General features: G+C 44.4%; 1 protein-coding gene across 1 annotated transcript in view; it reads left to right on the forward strand.

Moving 5' to 3' along the window:
• The window catches only part of bloc1s1 (biogenesis of lysosomal organelles complex-1, subunit 1), a 43099-nt gene extending 25702 nt beyond the window's left edge, over positions 1 to 17397 (forward strand). Inside the window, exon 5 of the mRNA XM_060909927.1 lies at positions 17002 to 17397. Coding sequence (XP_060765910.1) covers positions 17002 to 17112 — 111 coding nt within the window. The 3' untranslated portion in view covers positions 17113 to 17397. The remainder of the gene's footprint in view (positions 1 to 17001) is intronic.
• The last annotated feature ends 5343 nt before the right edge of the window (positions 17398 to 22740 follow it).

Consider the following 22740-nt stretch of genomic DNA (forward strand, 5'->3'; position numbering starts at 1 on the left):
AGAGTGCATACTCCCAGCGCACTGCAAAATTCTTCCGCCCCTTCCAACGAACGTTGTCAGTCACTACGTATACATGCAGAGCTACATAGTCGAGCTACTGGCAGTAATTGAGCTAAGCTCAGAACTGGAGTTCTCCAGATATCCAAGTATGCGCTGTAATAAATCGAATTATTGGATGGTGTAAGTCATACTCCAGGCTGCAGACCCCTTTAGTTGTAGGCTTTTTAATAAGATGTGTAGGTTACTAGCTAAGCAAAATGAATTCAAATAGGCTATATCCTGTCGACAACAGGAACACAAAGTTCGCAAGTTGCAGCGAGAATGTGTTAATCTGTAAATGCGGCGCCCATTGTACTGACATTTATCACATGACATAGACGATAGCCGATTACCTCTACTGCAAACTAATAATAAACACATTCTAAGGCAAACGAGTTGATCATTCTGCGCAAAGCCAGCCGCAAAAACGAACAGAGGTGCCAATTTCTCTCCTCTCCCTCCCTTTCCATTGGCGCAGCCGGCTTAAAAAAACATGTGCGCCCGCCATCTCTCCCTCTCCTTTCGTTGATAATCGGCGATTTGGTGATAGCAAATTACCTCTATTGCTAACTAATAACAGACAACTGAACGCATACGAGTTGATAATTGCACGCCACAAACTTGAGCAGATGCGCCAATTTCTCCTCTCACCTCCTTTCCTCCACGCAGCTGTTAAAAAAATTGCAATTGCACAGTTTGTTTGGCATGCCCCGTCACTTAATTTTTTGTACAGACACGGCCGTTGTTTTGTAGGTGAAGACAGTTCGTCTGGTTATGTTAATTATTAATAAATATCCCAACTTAATTTATAACATTAATATTCTAGCGCACGCCGATTCAGCTGATAACGAGATCATTAAACTACACAGTATTCTCGAGCACACTTCCAGGATTTAAGTTAGAGAGGTGAAGAAGTGGCTGCGCGTGATTTCGGTATTTAAAATAAATGTTTGTATAAACGTAGTTCGGGAGGAAGCCCGCGGAGTGATTGACAGCTGTCAATACCTGCTCCCGCCTTCGCGGAGATTTAATCCCTCCTGCTCCTTTCACCTGTCATGCGCGAAGGCTTCTCGAATTGTCCCACCACCTCTCCCTTCTCCTCCATTTCACTAGAGCACCCAGCTGCAATTCCTCTATTGAGGTATTTCACCCACATGACCAAGTCATGTGATGCTGCCATTTTGGACGGCATGGCTCGAATCAGTTTGAATGCGAGGAAGGCGACAAACGAAAAACATAAAAGAAAAAGGAGCGAGATGCAGAAAGCACCTTCACTATCCAGCGACGTAGGGCATTTACAGGGCGAGCAGAGGGAGAGGTATTTGCAAAAAATTGAGGTTAGCAGGCTTAGAGAACGACGTTTACCTGCTTCCACCAGGATTGTTCACTGACGTACGGAAGTACACGAAGCCCTCGTCTTTACCTGACTTCGGCCCACATGATCTGTATACCTATGTCATTAAAAACCCATCACCATACACAGGTATTGATCTGAAAGCGTATAAGAGTTTGGATACCTCCAAATATTTTGTGTCAGGCTGGGTAACATGCCTACATCAGCGGGTTGTCCCTGGAGCCGGTGGTCACCATCTTATTACAGCTAAGGTTTGTTCACATTTTCATTTACTTTCGGTCCTCAGGATAAACAAAATGTTATTAAATGTCATTGAAATAACTTCTTAGTCTGTTGAGACATGGCCCGTTATAAATTTGCTGTTACCAGACAATGACCAAGAACTGTATTATTAGGGTCGGTGTAGTTGTAGCAGTGTATTAGCAACTAGCTGTTAGCACTAGCTAATGTCAACAACATCATAGCTGGTATGTTACTGTAGCAATGTTTACGTTCAGTCATTTGGATGACTGTTAAAACCTTTCAGTCTCAAGTTTTTCCTTTACTGGATTTACTAGTTTACTGAGCGAGCGTGCTAGCTCAGTAAACTAGTAAATCCAGTAAAGGAAAAACATGAGACTGAAAGGTTTTAACAGTCATCCAAATGACTGAACATAAACATTGCTACAGTAACATACCAGCTACTGTTGTTGACATTAGCTAGCTTGACGTTCAAAATGGCGGACACCGGGGCGTCACGTGACCCTGTGACGTCAGGTGAAATACCTCAATAGGGGGTGTGTGAAGCGGATCTCATCCCGTATGATCTCTGCTGAAAGCATCCAGATACCGAGGCCAGCTGACATGCCAAACATGCTTACTGTACACCAAGCACTCAAGGGCGAACTAGTGAAACTTGGTTTATAATTTACACTATTTTACGCATCTAATGACAAAAGTTAAGATAGGCTACTAAACTGTTGGGATGAAGGCTGAGCATTTTTGCACAAGTGGAATTTAAACACATAGCCTAGTTATCATGCAGTGACGTTTCATTTAATTTCTCAGCATTCCAGCTTGATGCGCGGCAGAAATGATTCATCATAACCCCTGTCTGATTGGCTGCGCTTGCCCTGAGAGAATGTGCACTTGAAGGCAGTAGCCAACAGATAAGATCTGGGCAGACCAGGGGTTTGGGGGAGGGGGGGATACAAGGGTGTAGAAATGTTTCTCTGTGCGTGTGTGTGTGCGTGATGCCCCCTCCCCCAGCCTGGATAGCTTTGTAGACCTTGGTGAGTGATTGCTGCCTGGGTTACTGTACACTATTTCAGTTCTTAAAAGTTTGAAACCTGGCTGACAGTGGCTTGCAGCGGATGGATTGATACGCAAGAATGTTTTACATTCAAAAATAGTAACGCACAGTGTATTAAATAAGTAGGGTGGATTGCCCTAATGTGGGGCATTTTTGTGTCACTTCAACTTTGGTGGACTATTACAATTTAAAGCCATAATCTCAGCGACCTTCATTCTACTCGGCTGCTGGATCACTTTTTTCATTCTCAGATATCTTTCTCTGCCTGCCAATGGGTTTGAGACCAGTGCAGGGCCATAGGAGCACCCGACCCCCTCCCGACCCCCCCCCCCCCCCCCCCAGCAAATCGCACCGTGTGCGCGTGCGCGCATATTGGGGGAGGGGTTGCAAAGTTCATTCACACGATTCAGCCCCCCCCCCCCCCCCCCCACACACACACACAAAAGAGGGTACTTCACGGCAACGACGTATCAAAAACAAACCGCTCTTTTATTTTCACACTCAACATCAAGCAAACAAAATGTGCACCAGGGCACAGGAAAACAAAAAAACGAAGTCATACCAGATATGTCCAATACATACACACATTTGAAGTACATTCCCCTTCCCAGAGTCAAAGTCGTAAAGTCCGCTGAAGCAGTGCGCATCCCGAATCAGCGGCAATCAAGGGATGGATGAATGCAAGTCCACGTGCAGGCGTTTATTATTAGCGCTGCAGTCGCTGACAATTTGGCATGACAAAGATTTCCCTACGAAGGTGTTTGCGTGTGTGCATGTGTGTATGTGAGTGCGTGTCCATGTCTCCTGCGCTCCTTGTCAAAGTGCACAGAAAGCGCCAACCAACTAGTGTCCAGATTTTTTTTAAGTGTACAGAAGTTTTAAAAACAATTTATTTATACATAAAGTGTTCAGTCCTTCGGAGTGTGTGTGTGTGTGTCCTTTCCGTCCTCAATCCCCCTCGTTGCGTCTGTTATCTCACTGACTACGTTTACATGCACGTCCAAATCGAGCTGCTGTTGGTAATCGAGCAAAGGGTCCCAGCAGGGGTGCCAGAGAAATCCAATCCTACATGCACAAGTGAAATCGGGCTATTGTGCAAGGTGCATTGTGCACCCGAGCCACACGTGGCGCTACACGCCCCATCGTGTTGGTACACTTCTGGTTGTCGTCATGAAGAAGAGCTATAGTGTTGCCAGATACTGCTGACGTTTTCCAGCCCAAAACATGTTCAAATCCGCTAAAATGCACTTAAAACCCCCAATCTGGCAACACTAGCAGTTCCGTGTTCAAGCTGTTAGGCTTGCTCTAACAGACTATGGCTACAAACTGTCCGGCGCAGACCACTGTTTTGTAAGACAACTTATTTTGCACAATAATATTTTTCTAAAGTCCATTTTTTGCTTACAATTTAACTTGTGTCTTAATAAACACACAAGTTCAATTGTTTTGTTTTTATTGACATTCTTCAGATGTTGGACATATATACACACACACACACAAATACAATGACTTGTTTATGTACACAATTCACAGCTATGCAACAGCTGTACAGATGTATTTGGTGATACAGTAAGTGAGCTAAATTTTAACAGTGCAAACAATGCCACAAAAAGAAAAGATTCATGCCGTTGTCATGATTCGTTGTCATGCCGACCGAGGCTGTTGTGTTTCCCGCTTGTGGTCTCGTCACTCGTCACTTCCGGAAGTAGCTCGACAACTAGCTCGATAGGGTATACATGCTTAAAGTAGCTCGGCAGAAATCGCATAAACTAGGTCGTGTAGCTCGATTCCGAGAAATCAAGTTCGGTTCAATTTCAGCCGAATTAAGGTGTATACATGGCATTTTGAACTTTGATTTCAGTCGAGCAATGGCAGAAATTCGATTCTCTCTATGTGCATGTAAACGTAGTGACTGAAGCCCCTGTACTGTACGACTTGGCCCTTTCTTAGTCCCATAGGCCTATTAGTGCGCTGCCATGCAATGTTTCCTCTCACATACTGTACGTCCGTTATTTTTTCCAGTGCGCTGTAAAAATTATGTTGTCAGGTATCATTCACAGTTGCCAGAAAAGAACCATAAATAACATCCCTCCACCCCTTCCTCCACCACCGATTTCACTACTGAGGTGGCATTCCAATGAAGTGCCAGAATATTTAAGGCATTCTTCTACTTTGTCATCCATTTGCCGACATTGTACATACACCAGAGAAATGCCAGAAGAATCCAGAGGGGGGGCCGGAGGATTTTGCTATCTGGGGCGAGTGCTCCCAAGTGCTACCTGGTGGTCGTTTGGGTACAGCTCAGTTCAAAACAGATGCAGTACGTACCGCGTCTATACCGCGTGCTTGCCTCGTCAATGCGGGCACATTGAACTCGCAACATCTGTATGTTGCTCTAGAACCTGGATATACCTTTCAGCATTGATGGTGTCTTTCCAGATGTGTAAGCTGCCCATGCCACATGCACTAATGCAACCCCGTACCATCAGAGATGCAGGCTTCTGAACTGAATGCTGATAACAACTTGGGTCGTCCTTCTCCTCTTTAGTCCGAATGACACGGCGTCCATAAAGAACTTCAAATTTTGATTCGTCTGACCACAAAACAGTTTTCCACTTTGCCACGGTCCATTTTAAATGAGCCTTGGCCCAGAGAAGACGTCTGCGCTTCTGGATCATGTTTAGATATGGCTTCTTCTTTGAACTATCGAGTTTTAGCTGACAACGGCGGATGGCACGGTGAATTGTGTTCACAGATAATGTTCTTTGGAAATATTCCTGAGCCCATTTTGTGATTTCCAATACAGAAGCATGCCTGTATGTGATGCAGTGCTGTCTAAGGGCCTGAAGATCACGGGCACCCAGTATGGTTTTCCGGCCTTGACCCTTACGCACAGAGATTCTTCCAGATTCTCTGAATCTTTTGATGACATTATGCACTGTAGATGATATGTTCAAACTCTTTGCAATTTTACACTGTCGAACTCCTAATATTGCTCCACTATTTGTCGGCGCAGAAATAGGGGGATTGGTGGTCCTCTTCCCATCTTTACTTCTGAGAGCCACTGCCACTCCAAGATGCTCTTTTTAAACCCAGTCATGTTAATAACCTATTGCCAATTGACCTAATGAGTTGCAATTTGGTCCTCCAGCTGTTCCTTTTTTGTACCTTTTAACTTTTCCAGCCTCTTATTGCCCCTGTCCTAACTTTTTTTGAGATGTGTTGCTGTCATGAAATTTCAAATGAGCCAATATTTGGCATGAAATTTCAAAATGTCTCACTTTCCGCATTTGATATGTTGTCTATTTTCTATTGTGAATGCAATATTGGTTTTAGAGATTTGTAAATTATTGCATTCCGTTTTTATTTACAATTTGTACTTTGTCCCAACTTTTTTGGAATCGGGGTTGTAAGAAAATTTGAAAGATCTGATGTGCTTTAATGTGGAGATATGGGGGGGGGGGGTCAAAGTTGCTCCAAAGCACGATAGACATTTTATGATTTTCAGCAAGCTATAACTTGGCAAATATTGGACTGTGAACTTTTTCTTTTAGTATTTAAAGGCGTCTGGCATTGAAGAACAATCCTTGAAAATTTCATCTATCTTGCATGAATAGTTTAAAAGTAATGACTTATGGAAGTTAGGTCTGTTTTCTGTAGCACACGTTTTAACAGCAAAATTGGGGCCACGCCCCTTTTTTTAAAGCCCCTATATCTCAGAAACTAATGAAGGAACAAGCCTAAAATTTTGTACACTATTTATTGGGCACACTGACAATATTTCTAGAAAGTATGAAGCAAATCTGAGATGGTCAGTGGCGAGGCCTCTGGTGATTTCACAAGAATTGACCCAAGTCTGACTTCACAAATACCTATTTGTAAATCCATCCCAAGCAGTTAATTCACAAGCAGGTTTACCATAAAAACTAACGGTTGGACATATTGCAGTTAGGTTAATGCAAAACATGCATGTGTGGCAGCCTGGGAACACTTCACATGATCAGATTTGGACATTTTCTACTTGATATAGAGAAGCAGCCGGTTTGATTCCCTGGACTAGCAGGAAACCCTCTGAATGAATGAACAGCACTTTCCCCTCCCTCTGTATCCATGGCTGAAGTGCCCTTGAACAACCCCCATAGCTGTCCACTGCACTGGGTATGTGTGTGTGATCGTTGCTCACTTGTATGCGCATGTGTATGTTCAGTGCTTCAAATGGGTTAAATGCAGAGGAGGAATTTTGCTGTGCTTGAGTGTACATGTGACAGATAAACGCTTCTTCTAGAGAATTTCATTCCAATTCCACTGAAATACACCACACCAACCTCTATTTATAGCTTACCTTCGACTTCGGAAATGAGTTCTCATTGATTTATCAGCACCATCCATATCATCTACTGTCTCTTCACCTAACCTCTTCTTGCTAACATTGTTGTTCTTGCTAACATTCCACTCTTCTGGGAAGGTTTTGCACTAGAGTTTAGATTGTGGCTATAGTGATTTGTGCTCATTTAGCCACAAGAGCATTAGTGAGGTCACTGATATGTGAGAAGGCCTGGTGCGTAGTCAGCATTCCAGTTCATTCCAGAGGTGTTCAGTGGAGTTGATTTCAGGGATCGGGCCACTCAAGTCCTTCCACATAAACTTGGGTGAGCCATATCATTATAGACCTTGCTTTGTGCACAGGAGCATTGTCATGCTGGAACAGGTTTGGGCCACTTAGTTACTGTGAATGGAAATCTTAATTCTACAACACAGACATTCTATACAATTATGTGCTTACAACTTTGTGGCAACAGTTTGGGGCAGCCCTACCTTTGGCTGTGATGGTCAGGGGTTACAAACATTTGGCCATATAGTACATTACATTAATGGCATTTAGCAGACGCTCTTATCCAGAGCGATGTACAACATACCCAGAGCAGCCTGGGGAGCAGTTGGGGGTTAGGTGCCTTGCTCAAGGGCACTTCAACCATTCCTGCTGGTCGAGGGAATTCAACTGACAACTTTTGGGGCTCAAAGCTGCTTCTCTAATCTTTAGGCCATAGCTTCCCCATGTCGTGAAAGTCTGTTTCATTATGGCGTGCAACAATCCAAAACCTTGGTCAAATCTTAAGGAAATCACACTTGGCTAACAAGGTTTAAGACATCTATACGCAGACTGACTGCATTTATAACTGCATATGTTGCTCCTTACCCAACTGTAACCATTCCTTGATGAGGGTGGAGTACAGAAGCATGGCAAGTGGGAACTGATGTACACACACTCTCTTTTATTTATTTTCTGCTTTTCAGCATCTCACACTCTCCCTGTCTCTCTCTCACTCACACACACACACACACACACACACACACACACCCATATGTGTTCTGGTTGGGAGAGCTCTCCTCTGTATGCACTCTCCCTCCTTTTCTATCCTCTGTCACTGCAACACAAACACACATTAATTAGACACAGGTGCATTGACTGCCACTCACCTTCCCTGGCCCCGCCCTCCATTCACAAACCGCCGCTAGGCCACGCCCCAGCTGCCACATACCCCCACCACCCGACTTAGGCCAGGGAGCCGTCCGGCCTGCAGCGGATTCCCCCCGTCACTACCATCTGTGTCCCCGGCCTGTGGACCACCTCGAACTTAAATGGCTGGAGGGCGAGATACCAACGGGTGATCCATGCATTGGCATCTTTCATGCAATGGAGCCACTGGAGGGGTGCGTGGTCCGAACAGAGGGTGAAAGGGTGCCCCAGCAGGTAGTATTGGAGGGTGAGGACTACCCACTTGATGGCCAAGCACTCTTTCTCGATGGTGCTGTACTTACACTCGTGCATCGAGAGTTTGTGGCTGATGTACAGCATGGGGCGTTCCTCATCCTCCACCTCCTGGGACAAAACGGCCCCCAGTCCTCTGTCCGATGCATCCGTATGCAAAATAAAGGGGAGAGAGAAGTCAGGGGAGTATAAGAGTGGGCCTCCCACACAGTGCAGCCTTTACCCTGGTGAAAGCTTGCTGGCACTGCTCCATCCACTGGACCGGATCTGGTGTTCCCTTTTTAGTGAGATCAGTCAGCAGGCTGGTGACGTGACATCCGAATAATTGGGTATGAACCTACGATAGTAGCCAGCCAGCCCCAGGAACTGTCTCGCCCCCTTTATGGTCTTAGGCCTCGGGCAGGCTGCAATCGCTGCTGTCTTGTCAATTTGGGGATGCACCTGCCCATGACCCAAGTGGAAACCCAGATACCATACTTCCACCCACCCAATTGCACACTTTTTCGGGTTGGCTGTGAGACCCACCTGCCTCAGTGACACTAGGATGGCCCTAAGGTGTTCTATGTGCTGCGGCCAGTCACTGCTGTATGTCATCTAAAATAGGCTGTTGCATAGGTGGTATGGGGGCGGAGGATCTTGTCCATGAGCCGCTGGAACGTAGTGGGAGCCCCAAACAATCCAAAAGGAAGTGTGACAAACTAGTGTAATCCAAACGGTGTGGAAAAAGCCATTTTCTCTTGGGATGGAGGAGTCAAGGGGATCTGCCAGTATCCCTTTGTCATATCCAGTGTCGAATAAAAGCGAGCCGCGCCTAACTGATCGAGCAAATCATCTATGCAAGGCATTGGGTACGAGTCAAATTTAGACACCGTGTTGACTTTTTGATAGTCCACACAGAACCGGACTGACCCATCGGCCTTGAATACCAGGACCAGCCACTGTGTGACTCCTCGATTATGCCCATATTGAGTATGGCCTTGAGTTCGTCCCGAACCAACTTTTTTTTGTGTGTGTGTGTGTTCGGGTAAGTGGTACGGGCGGCTACGCACCACCACCCCTGGGGGCATTTCATTGTGGTGTTCTATGAGATGGGTGCAGCCGGGGAGGGGCGAGAACATATTTGGTGGTATATTTGTAGAGCCCTGCCCCATCCGTTCGCCTCACCTCATAGTCAACATCCCCAACTCGCCGTGTGACCTTGAAGGGCCCTTGCCACTTGGTGACTAATTTGGAACTCGACGTGGGCAATAATATGAGTACTTTGTCTCCCGGAGTGACCTCTGTAAGGCGCGTGCCCCTGTCGTACAGCCGGGCTTGACGTTCTTGTGCCTGCTGCAAATTCTCCTGGGTTAAGTGCGTAAGTGTGTGGAGTTTGGCGTGCAGGTCGAGAATGTATTGAATTTCATTTTTACTAGGTGAAGTTCCCTACTCCCAATTTTCCCGTTGCACGTCCAAGATGTCATGTGGCTTTCGCCCATATAATAATTCAAATGGGGAAAATCCCTGGAAGCTTGCGGGACCTCTCGTACTGCAAATAATAGGGGCTCAAGCCATTTATCCCAGTTACGTGCGTCTTCACTTACAAATTTCAAAATGAGATTTTTAAGAGTTTCATTAAATCTCTCTACTAAACCATCCGTTTGTGGGTGATAAACGCTGGTGCGGATGGATTTAATCCCCAATATCCCATACAGCTCGTGCAGTGTGCGTGACATAAACAAAGTGCCTCGGTCTGTCAGGATTTCTTTTGGAATCCCGACCCGGGAGATAATATGGAAGAGTGCTTCCGCAATACTGCGTGCTGAGATACTGCGGAGAGGCACTGCTTCTGGATATCGCGTTGCATAGTCCACCAGAACTAAAATAAAGCGATATCCTCATGCTGACCGATCTAATGGCCCGACGAGATCCATCCCAACTCTTTCAAATGGGGTCTCGATTAAAGGGAGAGAGCGCAAAGGCGCTTTTGGAGTGGCCACGGGATTTACTAATTGGCCTTCACGGCACGCCGCACACCACTGACGAACATCTCCGCGAATCCCTGGTTAATAGAACTGGGCCATTATTCGGGCTAGTGTTTTATCCTGCCCTAAGTGTCCGGCCATGGGATTAAAGTGAGCCGCATGGAAGACAAGTTCCCTGCGGCTCTTAGGGATTAACGACTGGGTCGTTTGTTCACCGGTTTGAGTGTCCTGCGTCACTCGATACAGTCTATCTTTAATAATTGCAAAGTACGGGAAGACGGGTGCCGCATTTGGCTGGAGAATTTGACCATCGATTACTCTCGCTTGGTCAAATGCATGCTGCAGAGTCTCGTCACATGACTGCTCTAAAGGGAAATCCTCGAGGGAATCCCCAAGGGCAGGCGGAGGGCTGCTCCTCACTCCCTGTATCGTCCTGATACAGTGATGACATGGATGGCTCTGTGACAGCTTCTCCAGTCAATGCCACACCGGGATCCCCCCCATGGCATTTTATGGGAGGACCCACTCCCTACTACAGTATGTGTTCCAATAACATTTGAAACCCTGGCCAATCTGTTCCCAAAATCAGTGAGTGGGTGAGACAGGGATTAACCGCTGCCTTAACTCTATGCTTTTGGCCCCGAAATAGAATATGGACAGACACTAGAGGGTAGTTGTGAACATCCCCGTGCACACACAACACCTTCACCGCTTGTGCTCTCTCCAGTGCCTCACCTTGCACCAGGCTTTGGTGGATTGAGGTCTGATTACAACCAGGATCCACCAACGTGTGATATGTATCTCCTTGAACACTTACCATTCCGGCCCGATCGGGGGCGGTCTCTGGTGCATTGGGGATGCAGACCACAGCTCCCACCTCTGTGGCGGAGCCCGGGCTTGAGAGATGCTCTGGCTCCCCATTGCGCCAGCACACCGGCCCAGGCTTTCCCTCTGCATTGGCGTTATGGGCGTCACTCACCTGAGAGGGAGAAGATACAGACACGGAAGAGGGAGATGGGAGGAGTCCACAGGTGTGATGGGCCAGCTGGGGAGGAGCTGGCCGCCACCTCCGCGGTAGGGGAACAGGGTGGGGGGGGGGGAAGGGGGGGACAAAGGAGAGAGAGAAAGAACATGAGAGGCTCCTCGTCCACCTGCCATCGGAACTGCCTCCAGATGGTCCTCTGCCAACTCGATGGCTCGTTCCAGCGACGCCGGGCGATGACACTGGACCTATTCCGCCGTTCCTTCCGGAAGTTGAGAGATGAACTGTTCCAGTGCCACCAGATCGATGATCCCATCAGTGTCATGGTCTTCCGCCCTCAGCCACCGTCGGCAGGCGTCCCGGAGTTGCTGGCCGAGTGTGAACGGCCGGCCGACCTCCTCCAGTGTCAGTGTCCGGAAGCGCTGGCGGTGTTGTTCCGGGGAATGGCCGACATGCTGCAGGATGGCTCTCTTCAGGTCAATGTACCTAAGCCAGCTATCAGCAGGGAGCTGCAGCGCTGCGAGCTGCGCCTTGCCAGTCAGAAGCGGGAGGAGGTGCACTGTGCGCTGCCCAAACGGCCACCCCCATGTTTCAGCCATTTGCTCGAAAAGAGCGAGGAAAGCTTCCGGATCATCCTGCGGGCCCATCTTCGTGAGGATGGCGTGAGGGTCTGCCATGGTGCTAGTCAAAGCCCCTGCTGACGCGAGCAGATGCTGGAACGCTTGGCAATCTTCCTGCTGGGCCAGCATCAAGACTTCAAAGCGTTGCTCCTGCTCCTTCCGGAGGGCGATCAGTGCTTGATGCTGGCTCTGCTGGGTGGTAGTGAGGGCACGGATGAGCTCTTGGAATGGGGAGGACTCCATGTTGTGGTTCCCTTCTGTACGTCCCGGGTTTCGGCACCACTGTAACCGTTCCTTGATGAGGGTGGAGTACAGAAGCACGGCAGGCGGGAACTGATGTGTAGACACTATTTATTTTCCACTTTTCAGCGTCACACACACTCACTCTCCCAGTGTCTGTCTCATCCATCCATCCATATGTGTTCTGGGAGGGAGAGCTCTCCTCTCTCTGCGCTCTCCCTCCTTTTCTATCCTCTGTCCCTGCAACACAAACACGCATTAATTAGACACAGGTGCATTGACTTTGCCACTCACCTTCCCTAGCCCCGCCCTCCATTCACAAATCGATGCTAGGCCATGCCCCTGCTGCCACACCAGCATAATTTTTGCAGGCAGAAAACCAAGGCAAAGTTAGAAGTAGCCTAAATAAAAATATTTCTACATCATTTTGATAAAATATATTTATATTTTTGCAAAGGTAATCTATATTATTGACAGAAAAATGCAATTTTGGTCAAAATAGAATTTTTCAGAAGTTTTGGCTGTTTTGCTCAAATTCAGCCATAAGTGATATCTGATGGGTTTTCCTATACAGCCAAACATACTTTTTGCATCACTGTAAATTACAACCACTGCTATAAGGAAAAATTATGTCTTACATTTTGGAAAATACAGTGCATGACAGATTTTGGGCAGTATGGTGGCGCACTGGTTAGCACTATTGCCTAGAAGGTTCTGAGTTCTAACCTTACTGCCGACTGCGGCCTTTCTGTACGGAGTTTGCATGTTCTCCCCTTGCCAAGGTGGGTTTCCTCCAGGTGCTCTGGTTTCTTCCCACAGTCCAAAGACATGCAGATTAGGTCAACTAGCTACTCTGAATTACCCATAGGTGTGAATGTGTGTGTGAATGGCTGTTCATCTCTTTGTTAGCCCTATGATAGATTGGCGACCTGCCCAGGGTCTACCCCGCCTCTCGCCTGAAGTCAGCTGGGATTGGCTCTAGCTTCTCCTGCAACCCTGATGGATAAGCACTATAGACCCTTTTCAGTCACGTGACCTTCGTAAACGCGACCGCCATTTTGGACATGTAGTGGACTTCGGCTCGAATCAGTTTGAATGCGAGGAAGGCGACAAACGAAAAACATAAAAGAAAAAGGAGCGAGATGCAGAAAACACCTTCACTATCCAGCGACGTAGGGCATTTACAGGGCGAGCAGAGGGAGAGGTATTTGCAAAAATTGAGGTTAGCAGGCTTAGAGAACGACGTTTACCTGCTTCCACCAGGATTGTTCACTGACGTACGGAAGTACACGAAGCCCTCGTCTTTACCTGACTTCGGCCCACATGATCTGTATACCTATGTCATTAAAAACCCATCGCCATACACATACACGCCAACGTCCGAGGTTCCGGAGCGCGCTCCGGCTTGCTCCAGGAGTGCTCCGGCCGAGGTTCCGGAGCGCGCTCCAGCTTGCTCTGGAGCAAGCCACTTAATTTGAGGGCAACCTCGGCCGGAGAGTGCTCCGGAACCTCGGCCGGAGCACTCCGGGAGCAAGCCGGCGCGCGCTGCTTAATTTGAGGGGAACCTCGGCCGGAGCACTCCGGGAGCAAGCTGGAGCGCGCTCCGGAACCTTGGACGTCGGCTCCGGCAGCTATTTATACTGGATCCGGTGTAAATAGCTGCCGGATCATAATTACAGTAAACTAGTAAATACAGTAAAGGAAAAACTGGAGACTGAAAGGTTTTAACAGTCATCCAAATGACTGAACGTAAACATTGCTACAGTAACATACCAGCTACTTGTTGACATTAGCTAGTCAACAATAGCTACTACAGAAGAACAAAGAGGTTACAATGGGTTATTTTAGCCTATTTGGTTACACACTCGCCGCCACAGAATGTTAACAGCAATGTAATGCCTTTTCTGGCTAATTTTATTCGTCTTACCTCCAACAAAGTGGTCACTACACAAGCGTTGGTATGCCGAGGGCTGCCAATCTGTTAATGGCCGCTATCCATTTTCTCCGTCGGGATCCGATAAAATGATAAACCTTGCCTTGTTTGTTGATGGTTACTACATCCAGGTGCACAACAATATAGTGGCATGATGGAAGTCTTGCTGAAAGTAAAAACTTTCTTTGCTGCCATTCCTCAATGTTGGTTGTGGTAAACTACTGGTAGTCCACGTCCAAAATGGCGGCCGCGTTTGTCGTGACGTCACGTGAAAAGGGTCCATAGAGATCTTGCATGTGACGTCACAGCCGATCCAGATTGTGACAGACGCCATCGTGTCGGTCAAACGCCATATTCCGCCTTCTACTTCTGGTTCTACTTCTGCTTTTACTTCTACCTTTTCTTCTGGAAAACCCTACTATATACAATTCTACTACAACGGCTGCGGCTACAAGCTCTCCCCACCTGTGCACGTTTTTTGTTTTTTTGTGTATTTTTGTGTGTTGTTCGTCTGTACCGGACTTCAATATCCACTACAACCGTATGGACTTACTGGACATTGGTTTCCAGCAGAAAATGACGGTTTGTAGCGATTTCCATCGCATGCACAACATTCCGGACGAGAAAAAAAAACAAACATTCCGGACGAGACCAGATTGCGAGACCAGCGGAGTCTCCGTGGATTGTTATCGGAAGCAAAGCGAAGGAGGCAGCGCCGGGAGCCGAAGCAAAAGCGAGGCTACAGGCAGAGCCGGCCTGTTGACTAAGCTCAGAAAACAGCCACTCAAATCTCCACTGCCAAGCCTCTACCTCTTCAGTGCCAGATCCATGTAAACAAGACGGACGATTTGGAATTACCTTATTCTATAATCGGCTGGTCAGTGCTATACTCAATACTTAAGGTGACTTACCCATCCAGTGAGGATCATTTTCTTGTTTACAAGATGCCACATCTGAGTCGCTGACAAATCCTGAATTTCTGTAAAGATAACTGTCCAGAGATTTATAAGCACGCAGTGCTTCACCACTGAACAGCGAGAGAAAGTTGATGAGGTAATCATACACGTCTGGGTATTCCGCTGGCAGTTCAAAATCCGGTCGTGAAAACTCCGTCCGGAAAGCCATAAGGGTCACAAATCTGTAGATCGTTTATTTTAGACATATATCTAGTTATCTGTTCATTAGAAAAATGAGCCGTGTAGTCCGTCGGTTGAAATTGATCCATTCTGTACACGAGTGCAGCAGTATTCAGCGGTGTTTTTGACCGACACGATGGCGGTTGTGTACTTTCCGGTCACGTGACTGCAAGATCTCTATAGATAGTTTTCACATGACGTCACAGAGTCGGGGATTCCCTAGTGGCGGCCATCTTGGGGGTCCAGCTTACCGTACGGGTGACTGAGCACACATTGTAACGCGCGAGTACAAAGTCTTCAAAAGAACCCAAGCAGGCTATTTAAAGCTAGCAATGGTGCACACCTGTTGTATTCACGGCTGTCGTAATAGGTCAGATGATGAAGTCAAGCGGAGCTTTTATGGAATTCCCACTGTACGGGAGCACGAAGGCGAGCAAACAAACTCAGCATACAAAGGAGAAATCTATGGCTTGCGAGAATCAACTGCAAGGATTATCAGCCTTCCAAACACAGCAAAGTCTGCTCTGATCATTTTATAAGTGGTAAGTTGTTCAAATAAACAATCAATTGTGTTTAAGTTTGTTTTTGGAAACCAAAACATCATGTGAACAATCTCTGGAGAATGCCTAACTGGAACTGCTGAGTGTACGTTTACATTGTAATGTACACTTAATATCGCTCGTTTGTCACGTTTCTATTTGAAACTTGTCACTTCACTCACGCAAGGGTCATTTTTGAAAAACATTTTAGGTCTATTCTGTATGATTTGATTTGTGTTTGGGATGCAAACAGCGCGCCTTTTGGCGGATGCTGCCTGAATCGCTGCAGATCCGATTTTTTTTTTTGGGGGGGGGGGCGTTGGAGTGTCTGATTATAATTTCAAAGTAAATTCTGTATTAAAATTACTAAATAAGCAAATCCGTTACAGTCCATGAAACAGGAAGTATAAGGATGAGAAAAAAACAGTTTAAATCGGAAAGCTGCGCACATTTGCGCAGCCCGAGCGGTATGCAGGACTGCGCATATGTGCGCAGCTTTCCGATTTAAACTGTTTTTTTCTCATCCTTATACTTCCTGTTTCATGGACTGTAACAGATTTGCTTATTTAGTAATTTTAATACAGAATTTACTTTGAAATTATAATCAGACACTCCAACGCCCCCCCTAAAAAAAAAATCGGATCTGCGCGATTCAGGCGGCATCCGCCAAAAGGCGCGCTGTGAATATATAAAGTTGTATATATCAGACAGCCTTTAAAGTTTGATGAAGTCAGTTTCAGGCTTTGGAAGCCCTGTATAGTCACTTGAAAATGCATCTTTGTCCACTTCGTAGGGGTCAATTCCCCCAATCAAGGCCAGTTTGGCTGCATACCGTTGTCGTGAGATGTCGTCTAATGTATCTATATACTTCTGTTTGCTTGATTTTGCAGACATTGATCTTTTATTTTAGAAAACTGACTATATAACTTCATAAATTTGTCCGAGATAACGTAGCCGGTAGTGGCGATGGTCCGTTTTGTTTGCCCCCCAAGATGGCGGCTGGGGGGCGTTCCCCGGAATGCCGTGACGTCAGTGAAAATTATCTATAGATAATGGATGGATGGATGACAGATTTTTTTTTAAGTCCTCAAACTTGCCAATTGACCCATTCCTATATATTTTTTTTCAATCAGGAAATTGGTGATGTGGAGAATTGGGCACGCAGCATTGAGATGGACATGAGGACTATCGCCACAGCTCTGGAGTATGTACACAAAGGCCAGATTCAGACAGCGACATCCTAGAATACCCTTTCAGAGGGACAGCAGAACAAGAATACAACACTTAAATAGTAGTGCACACCTTGGATTACTGCTGCAGGGTTGGAAGAATGGACTTGCTTATGATGAACTGCTAATTTCCTGACTGAGACTTTCAGCTTCAGCTTAAACCTAGACATATTTGCAGATGATATTGCTAAATGATGTATTTTGTCTGGAAATGTTTTTTTCATACAAACAACTCCTACCAGGAACAGCTGTGTTTTTATAATGCTGAGCTATATTAAAAAATGTTTGCATTACCTCTCATAGCTTTGATTTATTGTGTCTGTAAATAGTGGGTTTTTTTTTTTGTTTTGTTTTTTTAAAATGATGCAGTATTCACATTATTGTATGTTAGTGTCAGGATGGAGGATAACAGTTCTGAAGGCTCAGGCACAAGTCTGACATGAAGCACAGATAAGCCAGATAGTGACATCGCCTAACTTGTAAATTACTTCGAATAAAAAATAATAAATGTAAATGGAGTGTTTATGTACAAAACTGGCAAGTTGTAGCATGTGCTTACTGTTTTTTTTTTTTTTTTTTTTTTTTAAATAAACAAGACTGGAGGTAAAGATAAGGATAATGATTATTTTCCAATAACAGCATGTCCCAATATGGTTTTTTTCCCTCTTATACAACAGCATTTTGCTGTGTTATTAAATGAAACTTAGTTTATTAATAACGGTTTATTAATATGTAATATAGAACATCCATTAAACAAGTTACTGTATTTCCTCTTTTCAGTTATATTAGCTATAAGCGTCCGTTTCATCACCAGCCTCTCCTCTCCTCTCTCTCTCTCTCGAAGTTAGCAAGAAGCTGCAACGTACAGTCCTCTGTCCTAAAGATTTTCCTATGGTGGAAAAATTACTGACTGTTACAAAATGCTAATGCTGGAGACTCATTCCAAAAATGTTAAATTGCTTCTTACAGAAAACTTCACTATAACAAAACATTACACAATTTCCTTTTTTTTTTTTTAAACAGCAATACATTTTTATCTGGTTATCAGTCTAGATTATGTCAGACAGTAGCTGGCATAACTGTCAGTGCTGCTATTTTAGAAAATTAACACCTTCTGACCAATTGGATTCAAGAGTTCAACAATGCACATGGTAAAAAGTTAATATCACACACAAAAAGACCCAACTTGCTTTTTAAAATATTTTGTGTTTACAGTTATAATCAGAAGTTTACATGAAGGTCATCATGGACATGAATACCATGGCAATATTGGACTTTCAATTATTTTTAAATTTTTTTTTTGTACAACAAACATCTTTAATTTAAAACAAACAAAAAAAGAATTTGTTGCACAAGTTCTCTTTTTTTATTTTAAATTTTCTGAAATCAATATGGGATCAAAACTACATATACCCACTATTTTGTTATTCACATTTTATTTTCAAACACAATGCAACATAACACACCACAGCATTTTACAGACAAAACAACAAAAATTCACAAAACAAAAACATATAACAATTGCACAGCACTACAGATTACAGTCCCCCCTCCCCAACACACATCCTGATATGCCTTGAATCATTACCTTTATCACTGATCCCTACCTTCTATATATGTTAGGAAGCTTCCCCACATATCACTGAATTTTGACACCGAGTCTCTTACTTTGGCTAGCATTAATTCATGAGAGGCTGTATTTGTCATGAGTTCAATCCAGTCCTTGTGACAGGGCATAATTGTACTTTTCCACTGCCTTAGAATGATCCTGGCTGGATTAGGAAAGCCTGCCAAAACCAGCCCAAACTGCCCCTTCATAAGTCCAACGGTTAACAGAATTTTATCACCAAGTAGGCAAAAACGGGGTGAGCTCCAACCACTCCTCCATAGTCATAATTACTTGATCCCAAAAAGGGGATACCAGTGGACATTCCCACATGAGATGTTGAAAAGTACCCAAAGAACCCTTACATTTCCAGCACTCTGAATTAAACCAAGCCTTTTAAGTCTAACAGGGGTCCAGTAATATCTATGAATTGTTTTATAATTAATAAATTTGCTCTTGATATCCCTCACTGGCCAACCCATATTATTAACAATATTCTCCCAAACTTGTCCCATATCAATGCCCAGATCCCTTTGCCATATTATCCTCAGATTGTCACTTTTACCATATAAGGCATTAGCAGCCATTTTATAGAAAACAGAGGAAGTTTGCGCCATGCTGGGAAGCCTCAAATACAGTGGTGCTTGAAAGTTTGTGAACCCTTTAGAATTTTCTATATTTCTACATAAATATGACCTAAAACATCATCAGATTTTCACGCAAGTCCTAAAAGTAGATAAAGAGAACCCAGTTAAACAAATGAGACAAAAATATGATACTTGGTCATTTATTTATGAAGGAAAATGATCCAATATTACATATCTGTGAGTGGCAAAAGTATGTGAACCTTTGCTTTCAGTATCTGGTGTGACCCCCTTGTGCAGCAATAACTGCAACTAAACGTTTGCAGTAACTGTTGATCAGTCCTGCACACTGGCTTGGAGGAATTTTAGCCCATTCCTCCGTACAGAACAGCTTCAACTCTGGGATGTTGGTGGGTTTCCTCACATGAACTGCTCGCTTCAGGTCCTTCCACAACATTTCGATTGGATTAAGGTCAGGACTTTGACTTGGCCATTCCAAAACATTAACTTTATTCTTCTTTAACCATTCTTTGGTAGAACGACTTGTGTGCTTAGGGTCGTTGTCTTGCTGCATGACCCACCTTCTCTTGAGATTCAGTTCATGGACAGATGTCCTGACATTTTCCTTTAGAATTCGCTGGTATAATTCAGAATTCATTGTTCCATCAATGATGGCAAGCCGTCCTGGCCCAGATGCAGCAAAACAGGCCCAAACCATGATACTACCACCACCATGTTTCACAGATGGGATAAGGTTCTTATGCTGGAGTGCAGTGTTTTCCTTTCTCCAAACATAATGCTTCTCATTTAAACCAAAAAGTTCTATTTTGGTCTCATCCGTCCACAAAACATTTTTCCAATAGCCTTCTGGCTTGTCACGTGATCTTTAGCAAACTGCAGACGAGCAGCAATGTTCTTTTTGGAGAGCAGTGGCGTTCTCCTTGCAACCCTGCCATGCACACCATTGTTGTTCAGTGTTCTCCTGATGGTGGACTCATGAACATTAACATTAGCCAGTGTGAGAGAGGCCTTCGGTTGCTTAGAAGTTACCCTGGGGTCCTTTGTGACCTTGCCGACTATTACACGCCTTGCTCTTGGAGTGATCTTTGTTGGTCGACCACTCCTGGGGAGGGTAACAATGGTCTTGAATTCCCTCCATTTGTACACAATCTGTCTGACTGTGGATTGGTGGAGTCCAAACTCTTTCGAGATGGTTTTGTAACCTTTTCCAGCCTGATGAGCATCAACAACGCTTTTTCTGAGGTCCTCAGAAATCTCCTTTGTTCGTGCCATGATACACTTCCACAAACATGTGTTGTGAAGATGAGACTTTGATAGATCCCTGTTCTTTAAATAAAACAGGATGCCCACTCACACCTGATTGTCATCCCACTGATTGAAAACACCTGACTCTAATTTCACCTTCAAATTAACTGCTAATCCTAGAGGTTCACATACTTTTGCCACTCACAGATATGTAATATTGGATCATTTTCCTCAATAAATAAATGACCAAGTATAATATTTTTGTCTCATTTGTTTAACTGGGTTCTCTTTATCTCCTTTTAGGACTTGTGTGAAAATCTGATGTTTTAGGTCATATTTATGCAGAAATGTAGAAAATTCTAAAGTGTTCACAAACTTTCAAGCACCACTGTAGTTATGCAATACATTTTCTGCTTGTTCTGCATTGTGGCCAGTAGACAATACACAACTGTGTAACTGAAGGTATTTCCAAAAGTCCCCCTTGTCATTTAGATTATATCTGTTCCTCAGTCCTTCAAATGAACAGAAGATCCCTTCCTCAAATAAATCCTGAATGGTAACAACTCCTTTGCTATACCATGTTTTCCAAAAGATAGTTTTCTTTCCTATCTTAAAGGCAAGATTTTCCCATAAAGATGAATAACTCTGTTTGTACTGAGACATGCCAAACAGTTTATGGACCTTGAGCCAAACATCCCTTGAGTGTTGTAAAATAGGGTTAACTACCTGAGCATTAGCTAGTTTTTGAGACAGAGCATCCATGTATCCAAATGGAGAGGCCAGCGACCTCTCAATCAAAATCCATCCCAAATTTGACTCCCTTTTGACCAGTGTTTACACAGTCTGACCATTTCAAAGGCTATATTATACAGTTCTATATTTGGCAAAGCCAGACCACCCCTTTCTTTGTTAGTAAACAGCTTATTCATACTGATCTGAGGCTTCTTCCCATTCCACAAATAGTCTCTGACTATAACATTATACTGCTTAATCAGTGCTCCAGGAATTGTCAAAGGGATCATCATTGAAATATAGTTAATCTTTGAAGAAATCATTTTAACTGTATTTATTTTCACCCATAAAGATAAATTGAACAGTTTCCACTTAGCAAAGTTGGTCTGAATAGATTGAAGAACTGGATTCATATTCATTTGGACAAGTTCCTTAAAGTCTGTGGTTAACCTTATGCCCAAATACTTCATTCCTGAAGGTATCCAGGTAAATGGGAATTGTAGCAGCCCTCGGAAGAAAAGGCAGATGGAGTCTCGAAACGGGTGCATTCACTTTTATTTCGTCGTTCCTTCAGCACCGTGAAACTAAAATTTAATAACAAAATATACATCTTTGACAAAGAAGACTAGTCCAGTAATAAAGATAAAAAAGTCTGTGTACAAACAATTCCTACACCTTCACATCACCATAATTACACGTTTACCAATAAGCACAGCCTACATGCATTACAAAACATTCATAGTCACATGTCCTCAACAACAACACTCACGGTTCACACATTTCACTAATTATCTTGACAACAAAAAAAAACAGACATTGCATACCTCGCTCCACTTTCCAAGGGTGCAAACTAGCAGTCCATTCGGCAATCCATTAACACTCCATGTTGCCACTTGTAAACACTTCAACTCAGAATTCCAACTTTGTCGAGACATAAAAAAAGCTTCTAAAACTTAGACAAAGGTGGATTCACGCCATGTGTATATGCTGTGCTGTATGTTCAAAGTCAGACCAAAAACGCCAATCTACTTTTATAAGATGTCTACCATATTGGAGCTGTTATCTGCGCATGCGCATCATCACCAAGGGATTTCAAAATAAAAGTCGCAGAACATAAGCGGTCACTTACACTCCCACCAAATCATGTTATAATGAATGAAGTGCAAACGAACATGAATCACCCATGATTTCTAGGCATAGAACACATCTTAAATTCTTACATACAAGAAAAAAAAATGTATAATGCATGTGATGTGGGTGAAAACTGTTTACTAAGCTTCAAGTAGTAAGACTAATTTTTGGATAGGCCATTCAACAACTGAGGTTTTAAACATGTAGAGTCCTTTCTTTATCAGATTTCGATCTCCAACTTGCACCTTGACACGACGAACCAGCCCATCAGCTCCTTCTATGACGTCAATCACACGTCCAAGATGCCACTCATTCCTAGGGAGC

Source organism: Neoarius graeffei, chromosome 26 (assembly GCF_027579695.1).
Source record: "Neoarius graeffei isolate fNeoGra1 chromosome 26, fNeoGra1.pri, whole genome shotgun sequence".
NCBI lineage: Eukaryota > Metazoa > Chordata > Actinopteri > Siluriformes > Ariidae > Neoarius > Neoarius graeffei.